The sequence below is a fragment of the Crotalus tigris genome, unplaced genomic scaffold (assembly GCF_016545835.1).
Source record: "Crotalus tigris isolate CLP2741 ecotype Arizona unplaced genomic scaffold, ASM1654583v1 scf7180000024375.2447938, whole genome shotgun sequence".
Classification (NCBI taxonomy): domain Eukaryota; kingdom Metazoa; phylum Chordata; class Lepidosauria; order Squamata; family Viperidae; genus Crotalus; species Crotalus tigris.
In genome coordinates, this window is record NW_024100545.1 from 940,308 (window position 1) to 966,458 (window position 26,151).

The 26,151-nt window shown below is 36.7% G+C and overlaps 1 protein-coding gene across 10 annotated transcripts in view; it reads left to right on the forward strand.

The window, feature by feature from the left end:
• The window catches only part of CADPS2 (calcium dependent secretion activator 2), a 387,552-nt gene that overhangs the window by 297,501 nt on the left and 63,900 nt on the right, over nucleotides 1-26,151 (forward strand). For 7 of the 10 annotated variants that reach the window (XM_039328305.1, XM_039328306.1, XM_039328308.1 and 4 more), the window contains 4 exons: nucleotides 10,980-11,121; nucleotides 11,255-11,374; nucleotides 22,764-22,919; nucleotides 24,848-24,995. In XM_039328305.1, the coding sequence (XP_039184239.1) occupies nucleotides 10,980-11,121; nucleotides 11,255-11,374; nucleotides 22,764-22,919; nucleotides 24,848-24,995 (566 nt within the window). The remainder of the gene's footprint in view (nucleotides 1-10,979; nucleotides 11,122-11,254; nucleotides 11,375-22,763; nucleotides 22,920-24,847; nucleotides 24,996-26,151) is intronic. The other 3 variants (XM_039328312.1, XM_039328313.1, XM_039328314.1) reach the window with 1 other exon arrangement.

Consider the following 26,151-nt stretch of genomic DNA (forward strand, 5'->3'; position numbering starts at 1 on the left):
TTAAATATGGAATTACTTTAAATAATAATGAGAAAACCATTTCTAAGGGGAGAATGTATTTATTAAAATGACAGAAAATGTATGTTCGTAATGAAGCAGTTATGACCTGTGTTACAAAGTGCTGCCGCTGGAACTTGAAATACCAGTAATTATAGAGCTAACTTTCCTGTTACTTTTTTAATGCATGAGTAGTTGCTTCAGCTGTAGAAAAATCAGGGCAGTTCCTGCTTCTAAGTCACAAATTCATTTTTCCCAAAGCTGTTTATTTAAAGATGCGTTGGAGTCCATAATTACCAGCCCTTTCATAGAATGAACACATTAAGGCTGTCAGAGAGGAGATTTCATGCTTAGGGTACTGATGTCATGTGTCTTCTTTTAATGGCTAATAAATGAAGTTGTTCAAATTTATTGCTGGATATTTTCATCTCTTTTAAAAAGAGGCTCATACAAATCTAAGGAAAAAGGAAAAATCTGAAATTCTGCTCTCTGGAGAATAAAAAGGCTAGTGTTAATAATTAACAGGGAGAATGAAATGGAGTCAAATTAGTCATAATAAAGCCCAGAGTGACTGTTAAAGTTAACCTCTCATTATCAAAAAGCTCATTAGGAAATGAAGAGGTGAAAATCTGGATTTTTCTCTCATTGAGCCAGCATCAGAGAGTATCTTTCAGATTTTTTTTAACGTTTTTAATGTTTTAATCTTTTAAATGTGGACTATTGTCAGTTGCATTTTGTTCTCTTCCACAAGTTTCAGCTTCCACATTGTGAATATGTGAAGAATTTCTAGATATATGAATTAGCTAGATTTTTCTGTCTGTATGTCATTATGCTTCTTCTTATGGATTGATAGAATTCTACAAAGATGCACATCAGTCCTGGATTAACCACTAAGCAATACAAGTACGGTATGTGCTTAGGGCACCAAGACAAGGGGGGCACCACAGTTTTTTTTCCCCCACCTATCAAGACCTGAAATTCTTTCCCAGTCACACTCAGCCTTAGTCAAATACTTTGTAATTGCCCTTATCTATGATATTTGACTTTGCTCTACTCTGTTACAAAAACTTTTTTTGGCAAATTTTAAAAGTTGGATTTGAAGTCTTGTTGGATATCACATTTGTTCTTGTATCGTATTGTGAGAATCTTGCTTCCATCCAGGGGCACATTGTTGAATTGTGCTTAGGGAATAAGGTATCCTTAATCTAGCCCAGAAGCATATGCATGTATACATGTACATATATAATTTATATTCATATGTTTTAATATACTTATACATTAATAAAGTCAACAGTCAAAGTGTTCATAAAGTTGAATAATATTAAGAATGTTATTCAAAACACTAAAGTAAGTTCCAGTTGTCCTGATCAATTATTTTTCTAGATTTCAGGATTCCAACATATTTCAAAATATAAACTCAATTTCTATAATTTACTGAATTGCTAATATTTGTTATCTATATAATACTAGCAACACAAAGGACAACAACTCTTGTATAAATTAAATCTTTCCAAGTATCTAAATAGAAATTGTATAGGGAAGCAATTTGGAACCTTTTGTTTATCAGTTTTGCTTTTAAATTAGAAGCAGGCTAGTCCCATTTTGTAGTCTGCTCAGAGCCTTTCCTTCATATTTTTCTATATGAGATCTATTTAAGTCACATTGTTTTTAAAATTATGCCTGAGTGGATTTATCACCAAATAAACAGATGTACAATTCTGTATTTAATCTCTTTTGGCATTAAATATTTTGCTGTTAGTGCTTAAAACAAAAAAAGGTTGTTTTTTATTTTATATTTTAACTTTGTTTTTCTTTGTTTCTTATAAGATTGGTCTAGCTTCCAAAAAGCTACAGGAACAAGGGGCTGATTTACCTAGCCACATATTGAAATGTAACACACTCATGAGATGACAGTATACAACATGCTTTATATTATTTGTGTCTTTCTTTTTTAATTAGCAGAAAAATAACACACATTGTGGAAGCTCATTGGAGTTTGGGAAGGTGATACCAGGGAGGCACCCTACTCAAAGCAAGAGGGTGGCAGCAGTAACTACCAAACTGCTATGCCAAGATAGGAGCTAGAGTTAGAATGTACAATATATTCCAGAGATCTTTGGGACAGGTGCTTTGAAACCTGCAATCTTTTACTGCATACACTATGCCCATTTTTCACCTTTAATAAAATTAATAAAGTTCCAAGCAATTTTTTTTTATTCTTTATCAAACTTTTTCTAAAAAAAACATTAGTTTTGGTATAATTCATGAACATTTATTTCCACTGAGTTATTATTTTAACAAAAATTATGCAAAATAATTTGCTTCAGTAATTTTTATACAAAAAATACAAAGTAATGGGTTATATTTGGTGTTTTGTAGATGTTACACATTGAGCGATAAAACTATTCTCATTTCACATGATTGTATACAGTAGGTGTTTGAGCAAGTTTTCCTTCTTTTTCATAGGTGCCTAAAGAAAACCTTGAATTGGATGGATTCTCTATAGCTCATTATTAGCTCTGTTTATTGACCTTGTCCCTGGTACCTAAATAATAGTTTATCAGAAATCTGCAGGTTTTTTTTTTAATTTGCCACAAATGCATTCAGTAGAAAATATTCAGGTACCAATATATTGTGTAGATTTATACAATGTTAACAGTTAATGTATCCATGAAATTTTGTTGAGCAGTAGACAATTCACTTTCTTGATTTTGAAGGATTTTTATGTTTATAAAGTAGATTTAAAAACAAATAAAAATTTTAGAAAGTATGCCATAATTTTAATGAGAGATACTACTGTATAGAATATTACATTTGAGTAAAGGTCAAGCTTTAAATTGCTAATGTTAAATGTTATTATAACAAATGTTTAATGAACAAAGTTGTTATTTGGATCACGTGTTGTCTTGTAATAATTATTCCTTCCTACTGGACCATATGGAGTGATTATAAACTTCACACTTTGATGCACATCTGTCTACTTGGTGATAAGTCCATGCAGGAATATCATAATTTGTAAAAAAAAATTAAAAAAATAGCAAACCTACATACATTCAATTGCAAACCTTTATGAATCTTAATATTGTTCCTTTACAAATCTACATATGCAGATTCATTAATCTATTTTATTTTAGTTTGATGCTATTCTGATATATCTAAAAGATTTTTATATTACACAAAAAAATTGGTAACAAGTTTCAACAGCAATCAAGAATTTATTATAGGAAATATTTGGTTCAGCTCTCTCAAAATCACTGAACTCATTAGACACATTTATCTCTCTTTCATCAGCTAATTGACAGTGTGATTTTAAATATTCGAAGAAAATACATAGGAAAGTCTATGAAATTCTAACGTGGCCTTTGATCATGATGATATAACTACAATATATAGCAGTTAATTTAGTTATACTAAATACAGGAACTATGAGGAGGACTAATGTCCACTATTGCAATACAACAGGAGAGCTAATCCAGTCTATACGGGTAGTTCTTGACTTACAACCATTCATTTAGTGACTCTTTGAAGTTACAATGGCACTGAAAAAATTGACTTATGAACATTTTTTATGATTGTAGCATCCTCAAGGTCATGTGACCAAAATTTACATGTTTGGCAACTGACATATATTTATGACCGTTGCAGTATCCTGGGGTCAGGTGATCATCTTTTGTGACCTTCTGACAGGCAAAGTGAATAGGGAAGCCAGATGTATTTAACAATTTAATAACTGCATTGTATTTGCTAACTTAATAACTGCATTGATTCACTTAACAGCTGTAGAAGAAAAGTCTAAAATGGGGCAAAACTCATTTAACAACTATCTTGCCTTGCAACAGACATTTTGGGCTCAATTGTGGTTGTAAGTCGAGGACTTCCAGTAATCAGATTCAAAATAAATCAAAATAAGTTTAGAACTCTCAAATCCCTTTTTGGATAATTTTACTGTTTTATCTATCAATATATATTTTTGCATCTGTTGCCATGTACTTTGAGAACCAGGAAAGTCTACAGAGCAATCTGGATGCCAGTAGTTGCCAGTTCATTTAGCTCACTCTGTCACTCTATCCAGGGTGCACCACAAGGAGGGAAACTAGCTTTACACCCCATATATGTTAATATATATTTTCTAGTCAATGAACAACATGCCATATGCTAAATAAATGAACAAATCAGTTTGCATTTTTGCTACTTTAAAATTCAAACTACCTGGATTGTTATTTTTAATGTTTCAACAGCCACATTCTCAAAGATCCTGATTCATACAAACAAAGCATTATTTAACAAACTCTGAGATAACCCACTTATTGTCTGCATGTACATTGCTCACAAAGTCTTATTTAAGAGACCCGTGAGATCATTTTCTGCTATGATTTTCTGGAAAGAAAGTAGCCTAGGCTCATGCTAAAAATGTGTTTAACATTTCAAACTGCTTTGAAGAAAGGTGAATGGTGCTCTTGAAAAAGAGAAAGTAACTTGTGAACTGCCATTAAGGGTTGGGTTAAATGTAAAGATAGTTACCAATTGACTGGGAAGTACAATATAAGGCACATATATGAATAATCTCTATTCATTAAAAGCAGCTACATCTGTCTGCAGTCTTCCACATTTTTGTCTCCACAGCCTGGAAAAAAACATGGCTACTTCAGTGATTTGAGGAGAGGCACTTCATGTATGTTCTGTTATGTTAAAAAAATACCTTTTGAAAATTGCACAGAGCAAAATTGCACAGAGCAATCCTGCTTATGTGAGCAATATTTTAGTGTCAGGTTTGTATGTCTTTAGCTCCCTGTTTTATTCCCCTAGAATCACATCTCAACAGCAACACATGCCCAGGAGGCTTGATTAAGGCAAATTCCTTTGAGGAGAAGGTTACTACAGAGCATTTCACAAAATATTCAGGAAGCTCAAAGAACTTTCCAGTAACTATTTGTCTCTATGCAAATCTGCCCCTTATGTATTTGAATCCCAACATTTTGTGGGGATTCATAGTTTTGGTGTCCTGACACATGTTTCATCACCTGCCAGTCCCCATTGTTCAGGTCATAGTCCAAGTTGTGATACCTTGAAAGACATCACAAAATGTGTTCGGTCTCCAGAAGGATGATGAGGAATGATGACATGATATGTAGACCTTTCTGCAGCTTCTCCCTTTCCCTGAATCCTATTGTAGGAATTTGAGCCAGCAAGCTTCTGGTTATTTGTAGTGGTTCTATGGGTTATCTACCTTAAATCGATAATGTTCTGCATTACCTGTAAAAGCTGTGATCTGTTGTTTTTAAAGCATTTATATGGAGATGGATAGCACAGACTCAAACTATTGATTTGTCTTTTGAACATAACTTTAATTTCTGTTCCAAATGTTAAACATAATTTTTCACATCTCTGTTGCCTACTTTGTTAACTGGAGGAAGCATATACATAAAGCATATCTAATACTAATTTCCTCTTGCTATTTTCTGCCAGTAACTCAACTGTGAAATTACTCATTTTTGTAAACCTGGAAATATTTTAAAATGGAATTTATATTCTTTTACCAGGAAAAGTGTGATGGGAAACCTTTTTTTTTCCCTAGAGTACTCATACAGGCAGGCAGTCTTATTAACGTGACCTTTGGAAGACTTAGTTATATGTGATAAACATGTATAAGCACACAAAATCCTATCACTATATTAATGAAAGCGAGTTAACACTCTAATTAAAGTTGTTGGATAGAAGGCCAGAGGATAACTCAGCTAGTCAAGCTAGAAAATCAAAAATAAGTAGAGGAGTTGCAGATGTGAGCTGCATATGTGTATCGCATATGTTATCTAATATATGTTTTCTTTGGGTCTTGGTTCAAGATCTGCTGTGGAACTAATAATGGAATGGTTAGATTCAGGGAGGGATTGGGAATGAGAAAGTAGGAAACAGATAGAACAACAACAAAAAATGATGGGTAGTTGCTTGTATTTAAGTCATGTATAAGAGCATGTAGTTCCTGGAGAAAAGATGGGGAACTCATCAAATTTGTGGATGATACCAAGCTGGCAGGAATAGCCAACACTCCAGAAGACAGGTTTAAGATACAGGAGGACCTGGACAGACTTGAACACTGGGCGCTATCTAACAAAATGAAATTCAATCGTGAAAAAAATAAGGTTCTACATTTAGGCAAGAAAAAACAAATGTTCAGGTATAGTATATGGGGTACCTTGCTCAATAGTAGTAACTGTGAGAGTCCTAGTGGACAGTCACTTAAATATGAGCCAGTAGTGTGCTGCAGCTGCCAAAAAAGCCAACAAAGTGCTGGGCTGCATTAACAGAGGGATAGAATCAAGATCATATGAAGTATTAATACCACTTTACAATGCCTTGGTAAGGCCACACTTGGAATACTGCATCCAGTTTTGGTCACCATGATGTAAAAAAGATGTTGAGACTCTAGAAAGAGTACAGAGAAGAGCAACAAAGATGATTAGGGGATTGAAGGCTAAAACATATAAGGAACGGTTGCTGGAATTGGGTATATCTAGTTTAACGAAGAGAAGGACGAGGGGGGACGTGAAAGCAATGTTCCAATATCTCAGAGGCTGCCACAAAGAAGAGGGAGTCAGGCTATTCTCCAAAGTGCCTGAAGGCAGGACAAGAAGCAACGGATGGAAACTAATCAAGGAGAGAAGCAACCTAGAACTAAGGAGAAACTTCCTGAAAGTTAGAACAATTAACCAGTGGAACAATCTGCCTCCAGAAGCGGCAAATGCTCCCACACTGGAAGTTTTTAAGAAGAGATTGGACGCCATTTATCCGAAATAGTTTCCTGCCTGAGCAGGGGGTTGGACTTGATGACCTCCAAGGTCCCTTCCAACTTTATTATTATTATTATTATTATTATCATCATCATCATCTAAATCATCTAAACTGTTGTTGATTTCTTTGTCAGTGGTACTAATGAACTCAGCCTGAATTTCTATGGTTGGTTCTCTTCCACCACTTTGCAGCTTAAGTACACTGCTTTCACAAATGCAACTCAACTAGAAATCCATGTTAATGCTAAGAAGTCATCGATAGCCTATGTACACCACAGTAGCAGCTTTTCATTTTAACCATAATTTCAGTGGAATAAGTCATTGATTGCAATCCTAGTCTTTAATAATGAGTCCAAATAAATACAGTGAATGAATACTCAGACGATTGAAGTGATACAGTTGGGAAATCAATGCATTCTCCTTGATTCCTTTCTTTCTCCTTTCTTCCCTTTACTCCAAGGATTGGTTGTATGTTCAAGCAACCATGCCAGTTGCTTAAAGTGAACATAGCTCAGTGGAAATATTTTAAGGTATCATATGACCATCCTAGCTGATATGATCTCTGTACTCCAGAAACCAAGAAATCACAAAGTTGGAGAAGGCTGGTATAAAGGGATTAGGACATATCTCTTTAACTGTGTGATTTAACTTTGGATCATCAGTCCAACACCAGTTTTTCTGCCTTTCCTGATTAATGAGAATGTGCGTTTTTCCTTGCAGCCTGTCCAGTGAAGCTTTAGACCACCTGGCTATTTAGATGAATGTGTTCGTCTTTTTGGATGGTCTTTAGTTTGATGGAGGGAGAGCATGGATTAGGGAAATGCATGAAAAGATATAGTGGGTAATTGAAATGATTCTGCATTTCAGCCACCGCTGGTGCCTGGTCTTCAAAACATCAGTGTCTTTGTTTGACTTGCCTTTGTTTGTTGTTGCCTAATGTAATGTTGGTATGTAATAAAGTTTGTCTTTGTGATTTAATTGTGAATAAGCCAGCCTGTTCTGAATTACCAAAAGCTGGCTGAACAATGGTTTTGGGTATGGTATGGGCCATGATTCTGGGGCAGGAGTGGTGGAATGACTATTGGTATTTGTGAGATTCTGATGACTTCCAAGAAGATGATTGTACAGATAACTGGAGATGAGATCGTACTTGAGAAACTGTGTTTTAGGGGTCAGATGGATTTGCTACTCTTATTATAGCAGCCTTCCTGCTGCATATTATGGCTGAAGTGACCATAGAGTTCTTCAGCCTTATGATCCTGAAAGACTTCAATTCTGCTTTCTCCGGTTTTGATTTTACAGATCAAAAGTTCATGGCGGTCTAAAACACACTAGAAGTAGTCTTCACTTAATAACCACAATTGGGACTGGCAATTCCATCATTAAGCAGTATAGTGGATAAGTGAAACATCACATGACCACCATCCTCACACACACACTTAATGACAATCTGTTCCACTGCAGTTGTTAAGCAAACTATCTGTGGTTAAATGCAACATCACATGAACCGCAATTTGTGACTTACTGCCTGTTTTCACTGACTTTGTTTGTTGGAAGCTGGCTGTAGGGGTTGCAAATGGTGATCACATGACCACAGTTTCCATCATTGTAAATGTGGGCCAGATGCAAAGTGCCTAAATTGCAATCATGTAACTGCAGTTTTGAGACCCAGTCATAAATCTACTTTTGCAGTATGTTGTAATTTTGAACGGTCACCAAACAAGGCATTTGATAAGCCAGGCTACCTGTAGATCTATTTTTTGTCTCAAAGGAGTGGTAACATGACCTGTTATTGGTGGATATTACCTTCAGTCCCTTATCATGAAAATATTACTCTCTATTGCCCTTGCAGTTTTCTGTACTTGCTCCTCACCACAGGGAAGAAGGACCTGTTTGAATAGTTCACTCAGGCATCCACTTCTCCCAGGCTCAATTGCATCACATAACATATAAGCCGGTGTGGGCGTGGCCTGCGCATGATGCATCTGGCCTGCAGGCCACCAGTTTAATACCCATGCTCTAGAGGAAACTTAAGCTATGAGGAAATGGACAGGATTGTTCAGGCTATGAATTATGCTTCCTGTGTTTAGATTCATGTCTCACCTGTCTGTCAAGGTCTCCCAAAATATGATATGGCTGGATCCATGCAGTAGTAAATGCTTCTCTGGGAAAGGGGATGGTTTCATCTGCTTTGAAACAAAATGTGATCTGAACTCTCCTGAAGACACGTTTGGTAGATGCAAACACTTGGAGAAATTTCATCAGGTCTCTAACCTTCTCTTCCGTTCCCTTTTTGGGGAAAGTCGTGGAGAGGGTGGGAGGCTTATGCCTTCAAAGATCCTGGAGAAACATAGAGTATCTAGAGCTTTTTCACTCAGGTTGGAGTGATAATACCAAAAATGCCTCGATTGTGTTTGTGGATTACCTTTGACAGGCACAGGACTAAGACAGGGCTTCTGTCCTGGAATTGCTAGATCGCTCAGACATATTATTAATCATGGTGTTCTTCTGGACCAGGTCAGGCCCTTGAATGAGTCAGGCAGTATTTTGTGGTGGTTCTTCTTGTTCCTCCAGATCTGGTTCCAGTTACAATTGGTATCCTCATCTCTCCCTCTTTTATTTAACATCTACATAGAACATTGAGTGAGGCAATCTATTGAGATGGAGTTAAGTATGATCAATAGACTGATGGTATTCAGCTCTAAATTTCTGTCCTGCTTCTATCTAGAGTTCTCTCCCACTGCAGGGGGTTCTAACGGTCTAGATGGGGAAAAACAGGCTTTGACTCAACAATAACAAGATGAGATAACTTGGTTTTAAAACTCTCCAGATATGTGGATATTTCATTTTTGACTCAGAATGGAACTTTACTCTCTCAGATAGTCACTGCACAATTTGGAGTTCCTACTTAGTGAGCAACTGGCAGGATGAAGGATTTTCACACACCTTCATCCTGTCCTTCAATTGTACTTCTTAGAATGGGAAATTCTATTCCCAATTACTCATGCCTTAGCCATTTCCAAGTTGGGCTCCCAAGCTGCCCATAAAGAGCATTCAGAAGCTCTAACTGGTTCATAATATTAAGGCAATTTGAGGAAACCATGATATGCCCATGTGACACCTCTGCTTCATGGACCAGACTGGCTCCATAGGTTTATGGGTACAAATCAAGGTGCTAGTGGTGACTATAAAACCCCACAAGGCCAGATTATTTATGGGATCACTGATCCCCAATTATACCTGCCCTTCCCACCAGATTTAACAAGGTGGGTGTAGAAGATCCCTTCTCTGAAACAATGCCACCTAATGGGATCCACATAGTTGCAGCATCTGCTTTATGGAATAGCATTCTTCAAGATGCAGACTTAGCATTCTTAAAAGCTTTGAAGACAAGGCTTTTTTTCAATCATTGAGGTCATCTAGTTAGTAAAACCGAATATGTATGGCTTGATTGAATTATAATTTTCAGGGAGTTTGGCTATATTGTAATATTTTATTATTTCTTGGATTTTTTGCATGCATTGTGCATCACTCAGAGTCACAAGATTTTGATGGAAGGCTATATAAATTCAATAAATAAATAATTTTTCATTTTTTAAAAAAATCTTTTTTTTATAGGTATTTTTCTTCTTTTCAGTTTTTCCCTGATCTTGTAATATATTTGTGTTTCTTTACATACCCATATATCTATATCAAAATAATATATTAAGTAAGCAGTGCTTCCATCTGAATTTCCTTTGTCTGCACAAATGTTGTTCTAGGCAGAAACATAGAGTATACTGTTTAAATGTTTGCATGTTTGTTCACTTCAAATCTATCTTCACATTCCAGATTAATGTTCCATTTTTAAATTTGTTTTTTAATTGGGTTACATTTCATTTCCAGATAATTTTATGTTTTGGAGGGTTTTTTTAGGACATTTTTATTTTGAAAACATGGCTGTTTATTGTCATTGGTCTTCAGATGTATAATCCTACTCATGTTTAAAGCAAGATTTTGTTGAACAATTTGCTTTCTCCCCGATGTACATAGTCATGCATTCTTCAGGAAGTGCTTAGCCATTAAATCCAATTTTGATTATGTTTAGTTTACCCATGACAGTCTTTTATGAAACATTAGCTTTTTATCTTAAGCCTGTACAAATGAGAAAGAAATAATCACAACTATTTGCACTGTTTTGTTTTGTTTTTCAAGCACTTTTGTGCAATGGAAAGTTTCACAAGCATTTGCAAGAGATTTTTGTTCCCTTGGTCATCCGCTACATTGATCTCATGGAATCATCCATTGCCCAGTCCCTTCACAGAGGTCTTGAACAGGAATCATGGCAGCCTGTCAAGTAAGTGTTTCTGGAAAGCCTACACCAACTGCACCTATAATATCTTTATTCTCATTTTGGTTTTCTATTCTCCTCAATGTTAGTTTTTATATATTATTTTTATGGTTTCCATGCATTGTTTATTTCTTCACAGGACCATCACCAACAGTCTTCCCAATGTAGCTCTTCCAAAAGTTCCAAGTTTGCCTCTTAATCTTCCACAGATACCTAGTTTTTCTACACCAACATGGATGGCTTCTTTATATGACTCCACGTGTGTATTCTTGACTGAACTTTGAGTGTCTGTATGTGTCTCAGCTCTGCATGGCCTTGTTGGTGTCATGTTGTACAGCTGCATTTGGACAGCATGGTGTTTGTGATCATTGGATTGGAAATTAGAATTTTTTGGTTGACAGCCAAGCATGGAATGTCATTGGATTGTGCTTTTTGGTGTATAAGATCTCAGTAGGATATTACTTAAAATTAACTAGATAAGGTTTTGTTATGAAACACTTAACAGTCATCACCCTTAATTACATAATTGCTCTTATTTAGTTAATAAGCAGTGTGGAAGCACTTTAAATTATTGTACTCAAGTATGTTTTTTTTAAATGTCAATAGCTCTTTGTGTCTTGGCGTGTTGTTAGTAATCCACTGCATGTGCCAAATAATTTCAAAAGCTGCAGCAGTAGCAATTGGTTTTATTATTTTTATGAGACTTTGATAGTCTTCTTTTATTAAGGCACTTCTAGCATTAATAGAGTTCAATTCTCAACTAATTACACTGCAGCCGACTGAGATTCCATCTCTTATTTTTTTACAAAACAGAATCAGATAGCTTTCTGTGTTTTCAAAGAGCAACTTTACAATTACTGTATACATTACGGTTATGTTATATTAGGATGATGCATTCAGTAAACTGAACAAAATTAGCAATATGTAAAGAGAGACTTCCAAATTTGTACTAAACAAGAGGCATTTTCCAATTTTTATGATGTTTCTTTCTTCACTAATTTCTTTGTGAGAGAAGTTGAAATGGTAGAAAATAAAGGATGACTATAAAAAGGTAAAAAAAAAGGTCTCAACTTTTACATGGTTGTATGATTCCAACAAGGCAATCCCAACATAAAAGCTTCTCCTGGGTGCATCCAGAAGTACTGTACTCACTAAAACCTGTCATTTAATCTGTATCCACTAATTTAAAAAATTCAGTAGATTTACATGTACATAGAATTGTTGATACCAATATTTTTTTCTGCTATTTATTGTCTCATTCCCTGTAATTGGAGATTCTATTGTTTATGTAGCTATAACAAAACCATTCATGCCTAAGGAAGGAAAATTAAAATTACAGCACTTCCAATAGTATAAAAAAGTATCCAGAATAGCATGGACTCATGAAAAGATCAAGGTTGATCAGTTCAGGGCTTTTCAACCTTTTCACCCATTGTACCACTTTTAGGATAAGGCAATATCCGAGTACCACCAGTTGCCCAGCAAGGTGTCAAAAACTTGACCCAAAAAAAGAGAGGAAAAAATGATAAGGTACAGGTAGTCTTCAACTTACAACAATTCGCATAGTGACTGTTCGAAGTTACAACAGCACTGAAAAAAGCAAATGATGACCATTTTTCACATTTAATGCCATTGCAGCATCCTTAGGGTCATGTGATTTACATTCAGATGCTTGGCAACTGATTCATACTTATGATGGTCACAGTGTCCCAGAGTCATGTGATCACCTTTTGCAACTTTTTGACAAGTGAAGTCAATGACCAGAGGGCGTGGCCAGCTCATCACTCAGGTTGTGGGGTGCCTGTGGGGGGTGCAGGCAGGGATGTGGGGGGTGAATCTGTGAGTCTCTGGTGGAGGGGGGTGGGACAGGCATGGGCACATTCCTTTCCTCCCTCTTTCCCTACCATTGTCCCTTCCTTCCTTCTTTCCTTCCTTTCTTCCTTCCCTCCCTCTTTGTCCCTTCCTCCTTCCCTTCCATTGTCCCTTCCTTCCTTCCCTTCCTCTTCACTCTGTTCCTTCCTTCCCTGCTTCCCTCCCATTATCCAACACTACGGGAGCCCGGAGGAGGCAATTGGAGTTTGGCCACCGTCGCTGCTGCTATTGCTGAGTCAGACATCTACGTGACAGTAGATGCTGCAGTTCCTGCTCGCTGCTTCTCCTTGGCTGCTTCCTCTGAAAAGGAGCAGCAGTCATGCTTGGTGCATTGTCCAGCATGCCCAGGAACCCAGCACAGCCGTTGTTCTTCCACAGGGGGAGGAGAGCACAGGGAGCGGAGGAGCGCCCAGGGACAGGGAAAGAACCACGGCTGCCGGACACCCTCTGGTGCACTGAACGCAGCTGCAGCCAGAGAAAAGCAGCAAGTGGGGAAGCGGCTCATTCATTGCTGCAGCCGCAGCCCGGAGTCATGCGCAGCCCCAGGCATTTCTTTTATGGGCAAGGGGGAGCCTCAGCACCAGGCTGGACCCTGGGAGGCTCCTCAGCGCTGAGGCAAAATGCAGCTGCAGCAGCTCCAGCCCCTCCCTGGGTGCAAAGGGGAGCTTTTTGGGCTCCAGCCCCATCGCTGCACTGACCTGCGGGCAAAAAAGGGCCTTGCTCTCCAGACGAGAGCCAAGCCCAATGACCGGAGGGCAGCCATGAGAGCAACGGGAAGAGCGGGTGGGGCCTTGCCAGGGAGGGCCACCCCACACCTCTAATGGTAGTCGGAGCAACGACGCACAGCTGCCAATCCCGCCCTGCTCAGCTTGCCCATTCTTATTCCCCCCTCCCAAAAGGCATTGTCGTAAACTTTACAGCTTTCTGCAAGCAAATGAGATGAGCAGGAGCATGAGATTGGCGTTTCTGAGCACACGCCGATTCGCACCCCTACCCATATCACTCGCTTGCCGGTGCCCACAATCTTCCCGGCTTCCCCTCTGCCTGCTTTGAGCAGCTTCTCCTGGGCCCCCCATGCCTGCTGTTAACCCTCCCGCCGCAATGCAGTGTAAGGTTGGCGCCCCCGCCCCCGCCCAGATGCCCTCGCCTCCCCCAAGCATTTTTTTACTCACCTGCTTTCAGCTGCACTCTCTTTCTCCTTTTGCTTCTCTGCCTTTGCCACATGTTTGTGGGTAAAAAAGAAAAAAAAGTTCCATGAGACTTTCTAACTTCTCATGAGAAGTTAGAAAGTCTCATGGAACTTTTTTTTTTTTTGTCTCACGAACACATGAAGGCTAAGAAGGACAGGAGAAAGGGAATGCTGCTGAAAGCAGGTGAGTAAAAAAATGTTTGGGGGAAGTGAGGGCATCTGGGTGGGGGGGGGCAGGCAATGCGTCGCACAGCTCCAGTTTAATCTCCACTGAAGACTGCTTGAGGCTGCCTGCTACCCCCAAGGCCGCTGCCAATCAGCTGGAGCTGCGCGCTTTGATCCTGGGCTCTCAGTAGGACCCAGGCAATGTGCAGTTCCAGCTCACTTTGCCACAAGCCTATGCTTCACCTCATCCACTTTTACACTTTTTTTAACTTTTTTTTTCAACCCGTCCTATGTGTACCACCAGCCAGGTGCTTGCGTACCACTGGTTGAAAAGCCCTGGATTAGTTGACTGGAACATTATGGTGAAGATTATTGTATTTTACATTTTCTTGCATTCTAACTATATTTAACTCAAGACCAAACAAAGCAAGGCTTCATTCATAAGATTTCCAAATATATAAATGAATGTTTGAAATAAATAAGTAGGTGGGCTGATTTGGATCAGGATTCTTGTATGTGAAGTAGAGGGACTTTAACCCTTGCCATGTTTAGATTTGATTCAGAAGTGCTCTGCTTGTTTTCAAGGTGAGCATGTCTAGTTACAAAAACATTTATCAAAAGTCAACCTGGTGAAGTTTAGAAAGTGGCCACACCTCTGAATAAATAGTTTCATCCACTCCCATTTTTATTATCTGAGACTGACTTATGGGATCTATATTATATTTAGATAAAGATGACATTAGATGTTAACACTTTGCTTTCCAGTATTTCTAAGTTTAAAAATGAAATAAAAAATAAACTTTTGAATTAAAAATATTAAGCATATTTTCAAAATATAGAACATAAGAATTTTGCACTTGTATTACTTAAGATAATGTAAAATCTTAAAACCATATTTCATCCATCTTATGAAAACTTGAAGAAAGCAACTGAAATAAAGATTTGAGCAGTATAGAAAGCAGTTGGAATTTTCCTAGAGTCATTATGGATTTCTCTGACTCCACTGATTCAGACACTAAAGAATGGGTTCTTAGCCTGCAGTTCAAGAGATAGCAAGATATCAGCTACCTGTGAGTAATGGGTCTGCCTCAGTCCATCTAGAAGTTGGTTTTGGTCATAAGGGACAAAGCTTAATTTTGAGATAGTGTCACCAGCTAATAAGAGCCAAGCATTGGAGGTTGCTACAGGTCCTCAAATGAAAGAGGCATCAACATCTCTAATCAAGCAGAATCAAGAAGTATTTTACAGCACTTTCTTGATTCTTTTCCCTTATTGGAAACAACTTTTTTGTTTTCATAGAAATTTCTGCTAAAGCTGATTGAAGTCAGTTTTACATTTTGAACTCCAAGAAGAATCCATTAGGGTTGCTCAAAAGGCTTAATAAAACTTAAAAATGGAAAGTGACAAATTTTGGTGGTGAAATGAGAGATAAATCACACAGAAATAATGTATACAGTATCCTGACAGTGCAGAAATTGATGGGAAAACTAGAGCTCATAATGAGCTGAGATTTGTTAAAGATGCTAATGTCAATGAAAAATATGCTTCAAATAAATTCAAAATAAAAAGAATCAGTGCACTAGATCTTCATGAAGGTGGCAAGGTGTTTATCAGTAGCAAATAAAAGGCACAGATACTCCTAGTTTAATAGTAGAATCGTAGGGCTAGTAGCCACCCAGGAGATCTTCTAGTCCAGTGGTTCTCAACCTTTCTAATGCCGCGATCCCATAATACAGTTCCCCATGTTGTGGTGACCCCCAACCACTTATACATCACTGGGTGCCAGGGGCATGGCCAAAGAAAAGGGGAAAAAATGGCGGACAGCCTTGTTTGGCGACCCCCATGAAATGGTCGTTCGACCCCAAATGGGGTCCCGACCCACAGGTTGAGAACCACTGTTCTAGTCCAACCCCACTTCCACCCAAAGCAGGAGACCTCATACCATCCTGGACAAATGATTGTCCAATCTTTTCTTGAAAACCTCCAGCAATGGAGCACCCACAACTCCGGGAGGCAAGCTGTTCCATTGATTAATTGTTCTCACTATAAGGAAATTTCTCCTTAGTTTCTGTTTGGATCTCTCTTTAATAAGCTTCCATCCATTGCTTCTTGTCCTACCCTCAGCTGCTTTGGAGAATAAATCAATTCCCTCTACACTGTGTCTGCATCAAGTACTGGAAGACAGCTCTCATGTCTTCCATAATCCTTCTCTTCATTTGGCTAGATATACTAGACATTCCCTTAACCGCTCATAATATGATTTACCCTCCAACTCCTCATTATCTTTGTTGCTCTTCTTTGCATTCTTTCTAGAGCCTGAACATCTTTTTTGTATCATGCAAGCAGAATTGGACATGGTATAGTATGGCCTCACTAGTGCAATATAAAGCAATATTATTACTTCCCATGAACTTGATGCTGTCCCTCTGTTGATGCAGCCTAGGATTACATTGGTTTTTTGGGCAGCTATAGCACACTGCTGGCTCATAATTAAGTAGTGGTCCATTAGGATATCTAGATCACTCTCATAGTTATTATTGTTGAGCCAGGTACCACAGATTTTATATCAGTGCATTTGGGGTTTTTGCATAAGTGCCAGACCTTATTTTTCACACTACTGATTAAGAGTAAGTCTTTTACAACAAAAAAGTGTGAGTTCAATCATGCAGTTATGAACAGCTGTATGGAAGAACTGGCTTTAAGCTTGTGATTGATATAAGGAATAATATTTCTTCTGTATGAGATGAAATCTTCAGGGTCACATATATTTCATTCATGGAAATGTAAGTTATTAACTGATTGTTTTGCTGAAGCATTATATATTTGATAAATCCTGGAAAATGAGTAAGGGCCAGATGAATGAAGGAAAAATGATATCATTATCCTAAAGAAGAAATCCAACAAACTATAGACCAGGCATGTCAAATTCGCGACGTCACGTGACATCACACGATGTATCTCAACTTTTCCCCCATTGCCAGCAATGAGGTGGGCGCGGTTTTGGCGTGACACATCTGGTTTACGAGCCGGCAGTTTGACATGGCTGCTATAGACCAATCAGTCTGGTATTAATTCCTGGGAGATTTTAGGGTGTAGTAATTACCAGAATATCACATGGATCTGTCCAGAGCTTCTATTTCCCAAACAAACATTTTTTTCAGTTGGCTAATTTTGTTAATATATTGTGAGAATGCTGTAGATATAATGTATCTTACTTTTAGCAGTATTTTGCTGAATTATGACTTTGAGTTAAAGAAAGAGAGATTTTGATTAAATGTTAAAAAACAAACATTGTAGTAATAATGACAGTTTGATAGTGGAACTAGATACTCAGAAAGTAATGGCTAGTATAGGCAGAGGTTGGACAATTAAGGAGGACTTGATGGCATGATAGTTAAAAGGATATATACCTGACTGAAAAAACAAACTCATTGAATGCTCATCAATGGTTCATTATTAAAGTGGAATGAGTTATCTAGTGGGAGTGCCACAAGGTTCAATCGTAAGCCCCTTCATCATGTTATTCTATTTTATTCTGGTTTTGATCAAAACCTATTTCAAATATTGTGCTCAGTTCGGGCACCAGTTTTTAAGTATCACAAAAATGGTAATAGGTTTCAGAGAAAGATAAAGGTGATTAAGGGATTAAAAACTAAGCCCCATGAAGAGAAGTTGAATAAACAGGAACTGTTCAGCTTTGAAAAGACTGAAGTGTAGGAATATGTAACTTCTTCAAAAGAAATGCTTCACAGAAATGCATCTTCTTAGCTGTGCACACTCTTAAATGCAGGTGATAAACAGCTATAAAAAACTGGAAAAACACATGGCTGCTTTAATGATTCTAACAGAAGTGTTTGCTCCAGCACATAGTGAAATATTGTTTTTCAGAAATATGAAGGAATGTTACACAAAAGATTGTTGTTTGTTGTTAATTGCAAAGTCGTGTCCGACCCATCACGACCCCATGGACAACGTTCCTCCAGGTCTTCCTGTCCTCTACCATCTTCTGGAGTCCATTTAAGTTCACACCTACTGCTTCAGTGACTCCATCCAGCCATCTCATTCTCTGTCGTCCCGTTCTTCTATTGCCATCAATCTTTCCCAGCATTAGGCCCTTCTCCAGTGAGTCCTTCCTTCTCATTAGGTGGCCAAAGTATTTGAGTTTCAGCTTCAGGATCTGGCCTTCTAAAGAGCAGTCGCAAAAGATTACACTCTGTTTTATATTTCTCCCAAATGAGAATGTGACAAAAATATTCATAACAGTTTGACAGGGGAACCTGAGAGTTTGGGGCTTCCCTTTCTTGAATGGGTGTTTTAATTTTAGATTTCCCCTAAGCTGGGTTACCTAAATGGCCCCTTATGATTCAGCTGTATAATTACAAACACCTGAAAACTGTTAATCTTCTCAGTCAAGATTGATACCTATATTCAGTTTCTTTTATCATATACTCTATGTTTAAATCTTACTGAATCTATTAGTCCTTGGAATTTCAAAGATTTCATTTTTTTGTATTTTAATGCACAATTTACAGAAAGTAATAATTGTTTGATTACTTGTCTTATTTTTTTAAAAAATAATGCAAAAATAAAATTCTGATCAATAAACCAGGGATTCAGAAATGTCATGGAATGGCAGATACAGATTACCTTTCTAATTTCTTAAAAATTGTATTTTAAAATATTGTTTAGGATACACATTGAATAATGTATACGTGGTCTCTTAGATAAGCAGGGTGTTGTACATCTCTGAGAAGGGAATTCTCAGTCCCGCTAGCTTGCTCCTTGCCAAGCATGGAGGAGCCCAGCTGAAATAAGATTGGATCCTCTTTTTATGTAGCATGTCTGCACACAGACCTGCACAAAACCATGTACACATTTTAAACAATTAATTATAATATTGCTCTTTCTATTCACAGAAGTGCTTTTCTTTTGTGCATGGTTAGGAGCAGTAAATGTGTGTTCATACTTGCCATTACAGTCTCAGGAACATAATTACTTTGTTTTCAGTTGTTTTTGCTGGCCACCCTCTTTAATGGTACATTTGGGCCATTGTGTATTAAGGTGGAGGAGGTATTAAGAGAGCAAAATGCTATGTGTAGTATTCAGTGTTCTTTTTGATTGGTCCCTTGAGAATCTAGTCAGAGGATATCTTGGCTAGACGATAAAAGCATGCTGAATTAGAGTTGTCTGAGGAAAACACACTTGAAGCAGGAGGGAGTTGGAACAATGTGTTGCAAAAGAAAGAAAGGGTATATAATTAGCCAGGAGAGAAGTTCTCTTTCAAAGATATTCTTTCATTTCCATTCAGTGCTCACTTTTACAGTTCTAAATAAGACCTCTGTGCTAACTCAGAGGCTTGTTTGTAGTATCAGGAATGTAAATGGTCAAGTGAGGCAAGAGGAGGCACACATTCCTGTGGGCTAATGAGTCCAACAAAATGAGCTAACAAATAAAATTAGAGTTTTGAGTTATATTTAACACGATTTGGGACACTGTGACTCAGTGATTAAGAACCTGTCACTCTAAATCAGTTGCCAGGGATCTGGAATTAGGCAGAACCAGTAGTCTCTTAAACGCATGAAATTATACTTTTGCAATCTGAATTCTTAGGTAATAAATAGTCAAACTTTGAAGTGGAAATACTGCTTCCAAAATGTATGACACTGGCAATATAAATATATCAAAGCTGATCTAATTTGTATTTGTCTCTCACAGTTAAATTAGTATGCTGGTATGTATATATATTTTTTATGAATTTCAATACATAAATTTATTCATAATATAAATTTATATTTGACTCTTACAATCCTATTCTGAGAAAAGGAAAAGACAGAAGCCCCAAGGGTCATTAAAATGATTTTATTGGAGCCTAACATATTTTGGAAATGAATTTATTTTCTCAAGAGCATTCTGAATCTAAACTATACAGAAGAGAAAAGTTCTATAAAAGTCAAACAAGTGTATTTATAAAAGGACACTTTATATCTATTCATTTAGCTTAATCACTGCAACAGAATGTTGTAATAATCATGATGATTAGTATTTATAAGGAGTATGAACAGTTTTAAAACATAATGCATATATTTAATGCAAGCATAAAAACATGTTTTAAAAAATAAACGTATTTATTGGCATTGACTTCAAACTCACCTATTTCACACACTGGATCGAAGCCTGTTAAGAAATTGACATTTAATTCTATTATTTCAGCACATATCAGGAATATTCTGGGCAGAAATATTGAGTTTCTTTTCTTTTTTATTCATTCTTTCATATGATTTGTTGTTTAGCATAGGACTAAAAAGGGCATAATCCATAGTTATCAAGGAGCACTCATGACTTTTTTTTAGATTTCATTGTCAATTTAAGATTGTGCTGGCAAAATTCTCCAACAAATCTCATTCCCTGCTGATTCCTAAGGAAGTAAAACAAAATGGGTATGTTGAGTTTCTAAAACTCTTAACTGTTGATAATAAAATATATTTCTCTCCATCTTATCAAAAACAAGCAAACAAAAAAAATCAACGTTTTTAGTCCTGCTCCTTCTACTGATATCATCAATAAAGTAAATAAATTTTGTTGCTGCCATTTATAAAAATACTAAATTCAGATAAAGGGTTGAACAATTATGGCATCGTAAATCTCAGCACCAGCATAAAATAACGGTAGAAATGTTTTTCTTTATTGTGAGCTTTACTCAGATTATAAATACTCCACTGTTCTTTCTGGGTTGATGCTTCATCAGACAAAAAACATGCTATATAGATGCTGAAGGCTGACATACTTCCTATTTTTCATATACAACTAATTAGATTGTAGTTCTGTATCTGTAATTCTATTTTTTTTTTTGTTGTTCCTTTGTGCTGGGAGTGATGAGAACTACCTGAAAATTAGGAAACATAGAGTTTCTGAATGCTCCTAAGTATCTAAGTTTATTAAGAATTCCTCATATCTTGTTCTTCTGTGGAAGCTGAAGATGAATAGGCTGGACACAATTGCATTCTGTATTCAGAATGCATTCTGCCTTCACCACTACATATGACCTTCACAATAATAAATTCATTTGCCTTCAAGGACTGGGTAAACTTGAACCCAAGCCTATAATGACAGAATTATCATTAGTAAATTCTATAAAATCTGAGGTATAAATAAGGCTAATACTATAGTAATCATATATTGCTTTTTACATAGAACAGTCGTAAAAGTCTAAGATTTGATTTCTCATGATAGAACAATATATGACCATGACAGACTTCAAGTTTAATCAGTGCACATTATGGAAATAGCTTATAACAGAATCAGACTGTTGTTTCTCTATTGTCATATAATATATGTGGGTATATGCATAATTCTGTATTTATTTTTGTCATATTTATGTAGTGTATATTGGAGGTGGTGATCCTTTGAGAGCTGTATGCAATGAAATTTCATTTTAATGTATGCCGATTAGTGTATATTCAAAATGACAATAAAGTTATTATTATTCTATTCTATTCTAACAATATTATCAGGAAATATATACATACACATCCATGCACATGCACACACACGCAAGCATGAAATGGAAACATCTGATTGAAAATAAAGGTTGTATCATTTGTAGCAACAAAATTATCATAAATGGCCTGGTAGCCTCCCCATCCCTTATTGTGTAATAAATCATTTTTGGCCCATTCCCAGTATTTAGCATAAATAGTAATTTTCTGTCAGACAAAATAAACAAGAACTTACACATGTTAAGATTGTAATCTTAGTGCTAGTGCTTTGCTTTTGTTTTTTAATAGTTAATTTACTGTGAAAGATGTATTTCTGTAGATATGAAATAGTATCAGAATTTCAACTTGACCTCTGTAAGTCCCCAAGAATTGGATCAGAAATGATGATGGAGACCTGACTTCTTTCTTGACACCATTGACTCCAATTAGAACATTAATAGGATTAAAAGCAGTGCTCCGTGATATCTTTCTGTTGTTATATTATGGGAGAAAATTAAATGATATTAAGCAATAATGTGAATAAATCATCACCACTAAGTTGTAAAAGTCAACAGAGTGACTTAAATAAATAAATTCCAAACTTCCATTTTTTTTTATCAATATCAAAGTCCTGCCTTAAGACCAAATTGCTTCTTCCTGCTCAGCTCTGTTCAGTTCACACCTGAAATGAAATAGCTTCAGTACATTAAATAACCCTACTGCTCATGTCTGAGTTGTTCCTTTCTCTCCGAGCTGAAATCAACCACTGTTAGAGCCATACCAGATTTGTATAAGACAAAGCTACCCAGGAATTACAGCAAAATAATAGTGAAACCAGGTCATGTGTTTATGGCAAGTAGCTGAAATGCTTATAAATATAGAAATAGTATTTATGTTTTATCTATTTATCTGGTTCAAGTATAATAGTATTTTTGTTTGTTTGTTAGTAATGGGTCAGCAACATCAGAAGACCTCTTCTGGAAACTGGATGCCCTACAGATGTTCATCTTAGATCTCCATTGGCCAGAACCAGAGTTTGCCCATCACTTAGAACAGAGACTTAAACTTATGGCCAGTGATATGATAGAAGCTTGCATCAAAAGGTATGTGTTCATAACTTTGTATCCAATTTATATAATAATTGTAAAAAATAAATCCAGATCCAGGCTGTAAAGGACCTTTTGGAAGATATTTTAATTAAGAAACAGGTTATATCTCTGGGTAAGCATACTTCCTCATTACTTCTTGGTAGGCCTGACCTATATAAGAGCACAGGGCAAAGAAAAAATGACTGTTCTGTTTACTTGGGTATGTTCACTGTTCATGTAAAGGGGACAAATGAATTGAAAGCAAGAATGGGCAGCAACAGATCCAGAGCTCCAATGGAACCTCAGTTATGCCACAGGTTTCAGCTGGTACCCATCAGTGGAGTTAATCGAATCTTGCAAGTCTGAAAGTATTTCTTTCCTTTTATTCTCTAGAAAACTAGGGAGGGTCCCTCCTGAAATGCTCCCCTCCCCTTTTACGGCTGAGATATCTTTACATGATAGTTGTCTATAGTCTATAGCTCTTTCTCTCATCTCCTAAGGTCATTTCTATATATCATTACATGGTGACAAATCTTTTTGTGCTAACTTTCAGAAATGCAGACTGATTGCCTTGGTTTATGTACTGGAGAGGCAAGGGGACTAAAACTCACAGTCTCCCTTTTCCACTCTGGTACCTTAACCATTACACCAAAAATAGCATCAGATGCTAACATTCTGTTTCCATATATGTCCTTCAGTTTCATGGATTACTTTGTATTGCTTAAGTTGGTAAACCAATCCATTGAAGCAACTTTTCCTGCACAAAACTTTCCTCTCTGTCCCACAATGCCAAGTGACAACTCCGCATATTGTGGAGTTTCTGCACAATGTGTTCATGGTTCTTGGAATGTTCAGCAAGAAATGCTCCTCGAGTTGGTATTCAAATCCTGACATTTACACATAAGTAGGCTTTATGTAAGTAGCTCTAAGGCATACGGTAAGTTTTCTGACAAAATGGCAAAATGAACCCCATAATCACTATAATATGCAACCGGGGAGCAAACATATACAGCAGAAGATCTATTTAACTACAGCTTCCAGCTCAAGCAGTTGACATTATTGCTTCATGGACGTGAAGAAAATGAAGATTCTTAGAAAAGGTATTCAATAGTGTCCTTCGTTTTCAAGCTCTTGAAGAACTTGTTGTTTTTCAGGTTACTAATACAAGCTAGAGCTAAACAAATGACTGAATGAATAGTCAGAAGTAAAAACATTTCATGATAAATTGTATATATTTGATTATTAAAGTCATGCACAAGAACTCTACATCATGACTACTCTAAATATCTTCTGAAAGAATGGTAGCAGTACATATGCATTGGTCAGACTAGCCATATTTCACCATGCTACCATAAACACAAAGTGTCCTTTTACAGTTATGATAATAGATTCATCAAGCAGAGGAAGCTATAATATGTCCACTGATCTTTAATTGTTTCAGGTATTAATCATTCTTCCATAATCTATTCTTGGCTTCACCATGCCAGTTATTTCTGAATTATACCTCTGTGGGAGTTATTTTTGTAAAGGAACAATTATTATGCTTTTTCCATCTATTCCCCTGCTTATTTAAAATGTGCCACATGTTCTGAAACTCTTTAACATTGTTAATTGTCAGGAATCCTTGAATATATTATAATGGGGTTCTATGATCAGCTTTTGTCAATTTGAAATTTGTGCAGAAAACATTCAACAATCTGTGCTTTATCTGGGCTATGCTTTGACAAGCAGCTATTTTGTTAAATCAGTATCTAACCTGGAGAGGACTATCTGGACTTTAGTACTTATAAATATGATAATCACATTAGTTAATGTAACATGCATCTAAACATTTCATATTTGCCTTTCACATGTTTTCACTGAATTCCCCTTTTCATTTAGTTTATTTAAAATATGACTGATAAATCTTTCTATTTCTGTAAATCCCATGTTTCAATTAATAGAACAAGAGCTGCTTTTGAACTCAAAGTGCAGAAGACAAATAAATCAACAGATTTGCGTATTCCTTCTTCTGTATGCACAATGTTCAATGTACTAGTTGATGCCAAGAAGCAAACTGCTAAACTTTGTATTCTGAATGGTGGGCAGGAGGTAAGAGAATTCCAGCAGGAACATTGATGATGACAAATCTTAATAAAGATGCAAAAGGTTTGGGGGTAATTTTATGCCAAACATTTATTTGTGTGTTTGTGTGTGCGATACACACATACACACACACAATGCCCCTCCCTATGTACATATGCACGTACATTGTAAACCTCATTTTTTTCCATAAATCATATGGACATTCTTTTTTTCACAAAATACAAAATTACACAGTAATTTGAAAATGTGGTGCTGCTTTAAACAATGAAAATTGTTATGTGTCATGATTTTCAGAAATACAATGATAATTGTTAACCAATTTTTTAAGAAAAAAAGCCCAGATGTTCAAAAATATTATATTCCATTATTTCGTGAATGCCAATGGATTTAGAGTTGGATTTGACAATGTTAATTCTTCTACTGGTAACTAGTTCATCCAAAAAAAGTTACCATAAATGAATTCTTTTCCCAAATAATTATTGGGGACAGGTGGAGCTTACAAAATAGAAAAAGCTCTTGAAAACAAAAACATTGAGCATAAAATGCAGAGGCCTATAGATACAGCTGCTGAATTATTTGCTGAGTTTAGTCCTTTTCATAACATTGAAATAGGCCTTCTCTATCACTCTCTTCTTTCCTTCTCTATCTGGTTACCTCTTCTGCTTTTCCCATTCCAAATTTTGCTTTCCCTTCTGTTTCATGTGCAATTATTGTCCCTCTCTTCCCAACTTCATTGTGTCTAATTCTTTTTTGCAGTTTTTGTATATCTGATATGAGTGGTTTGTGTGAAGGAGAGAGAATGCTTTTATATGTACATGGGAATTAAATAATTTAATAAATTAGGAATCTCATATACAATTAGTAGCTATGATTAGATAGATTGATAGAGAAACTGCATAATGCCTTCCTTCCTTCCTTCCTTCCTTCCTTCCTTCCTTCCTTCCTTCCTTCCTTCCATCCATCCATCCATCCATCCATCCATCCCTTCATCCATAGTATAAATAATAGAATAACAGAGTTGAAAAAGGGACCTTGGAGGTCTTCCAGTCCAACCCCCTGCTCAAGCAGGAAACCCTATACCATTTCAAACAAATAGTTCTTCAATCTCTTATTAAAAACCTCCAGTGTTGGAGCACCCACAACTTCTGGAGGCAAGTCGTCC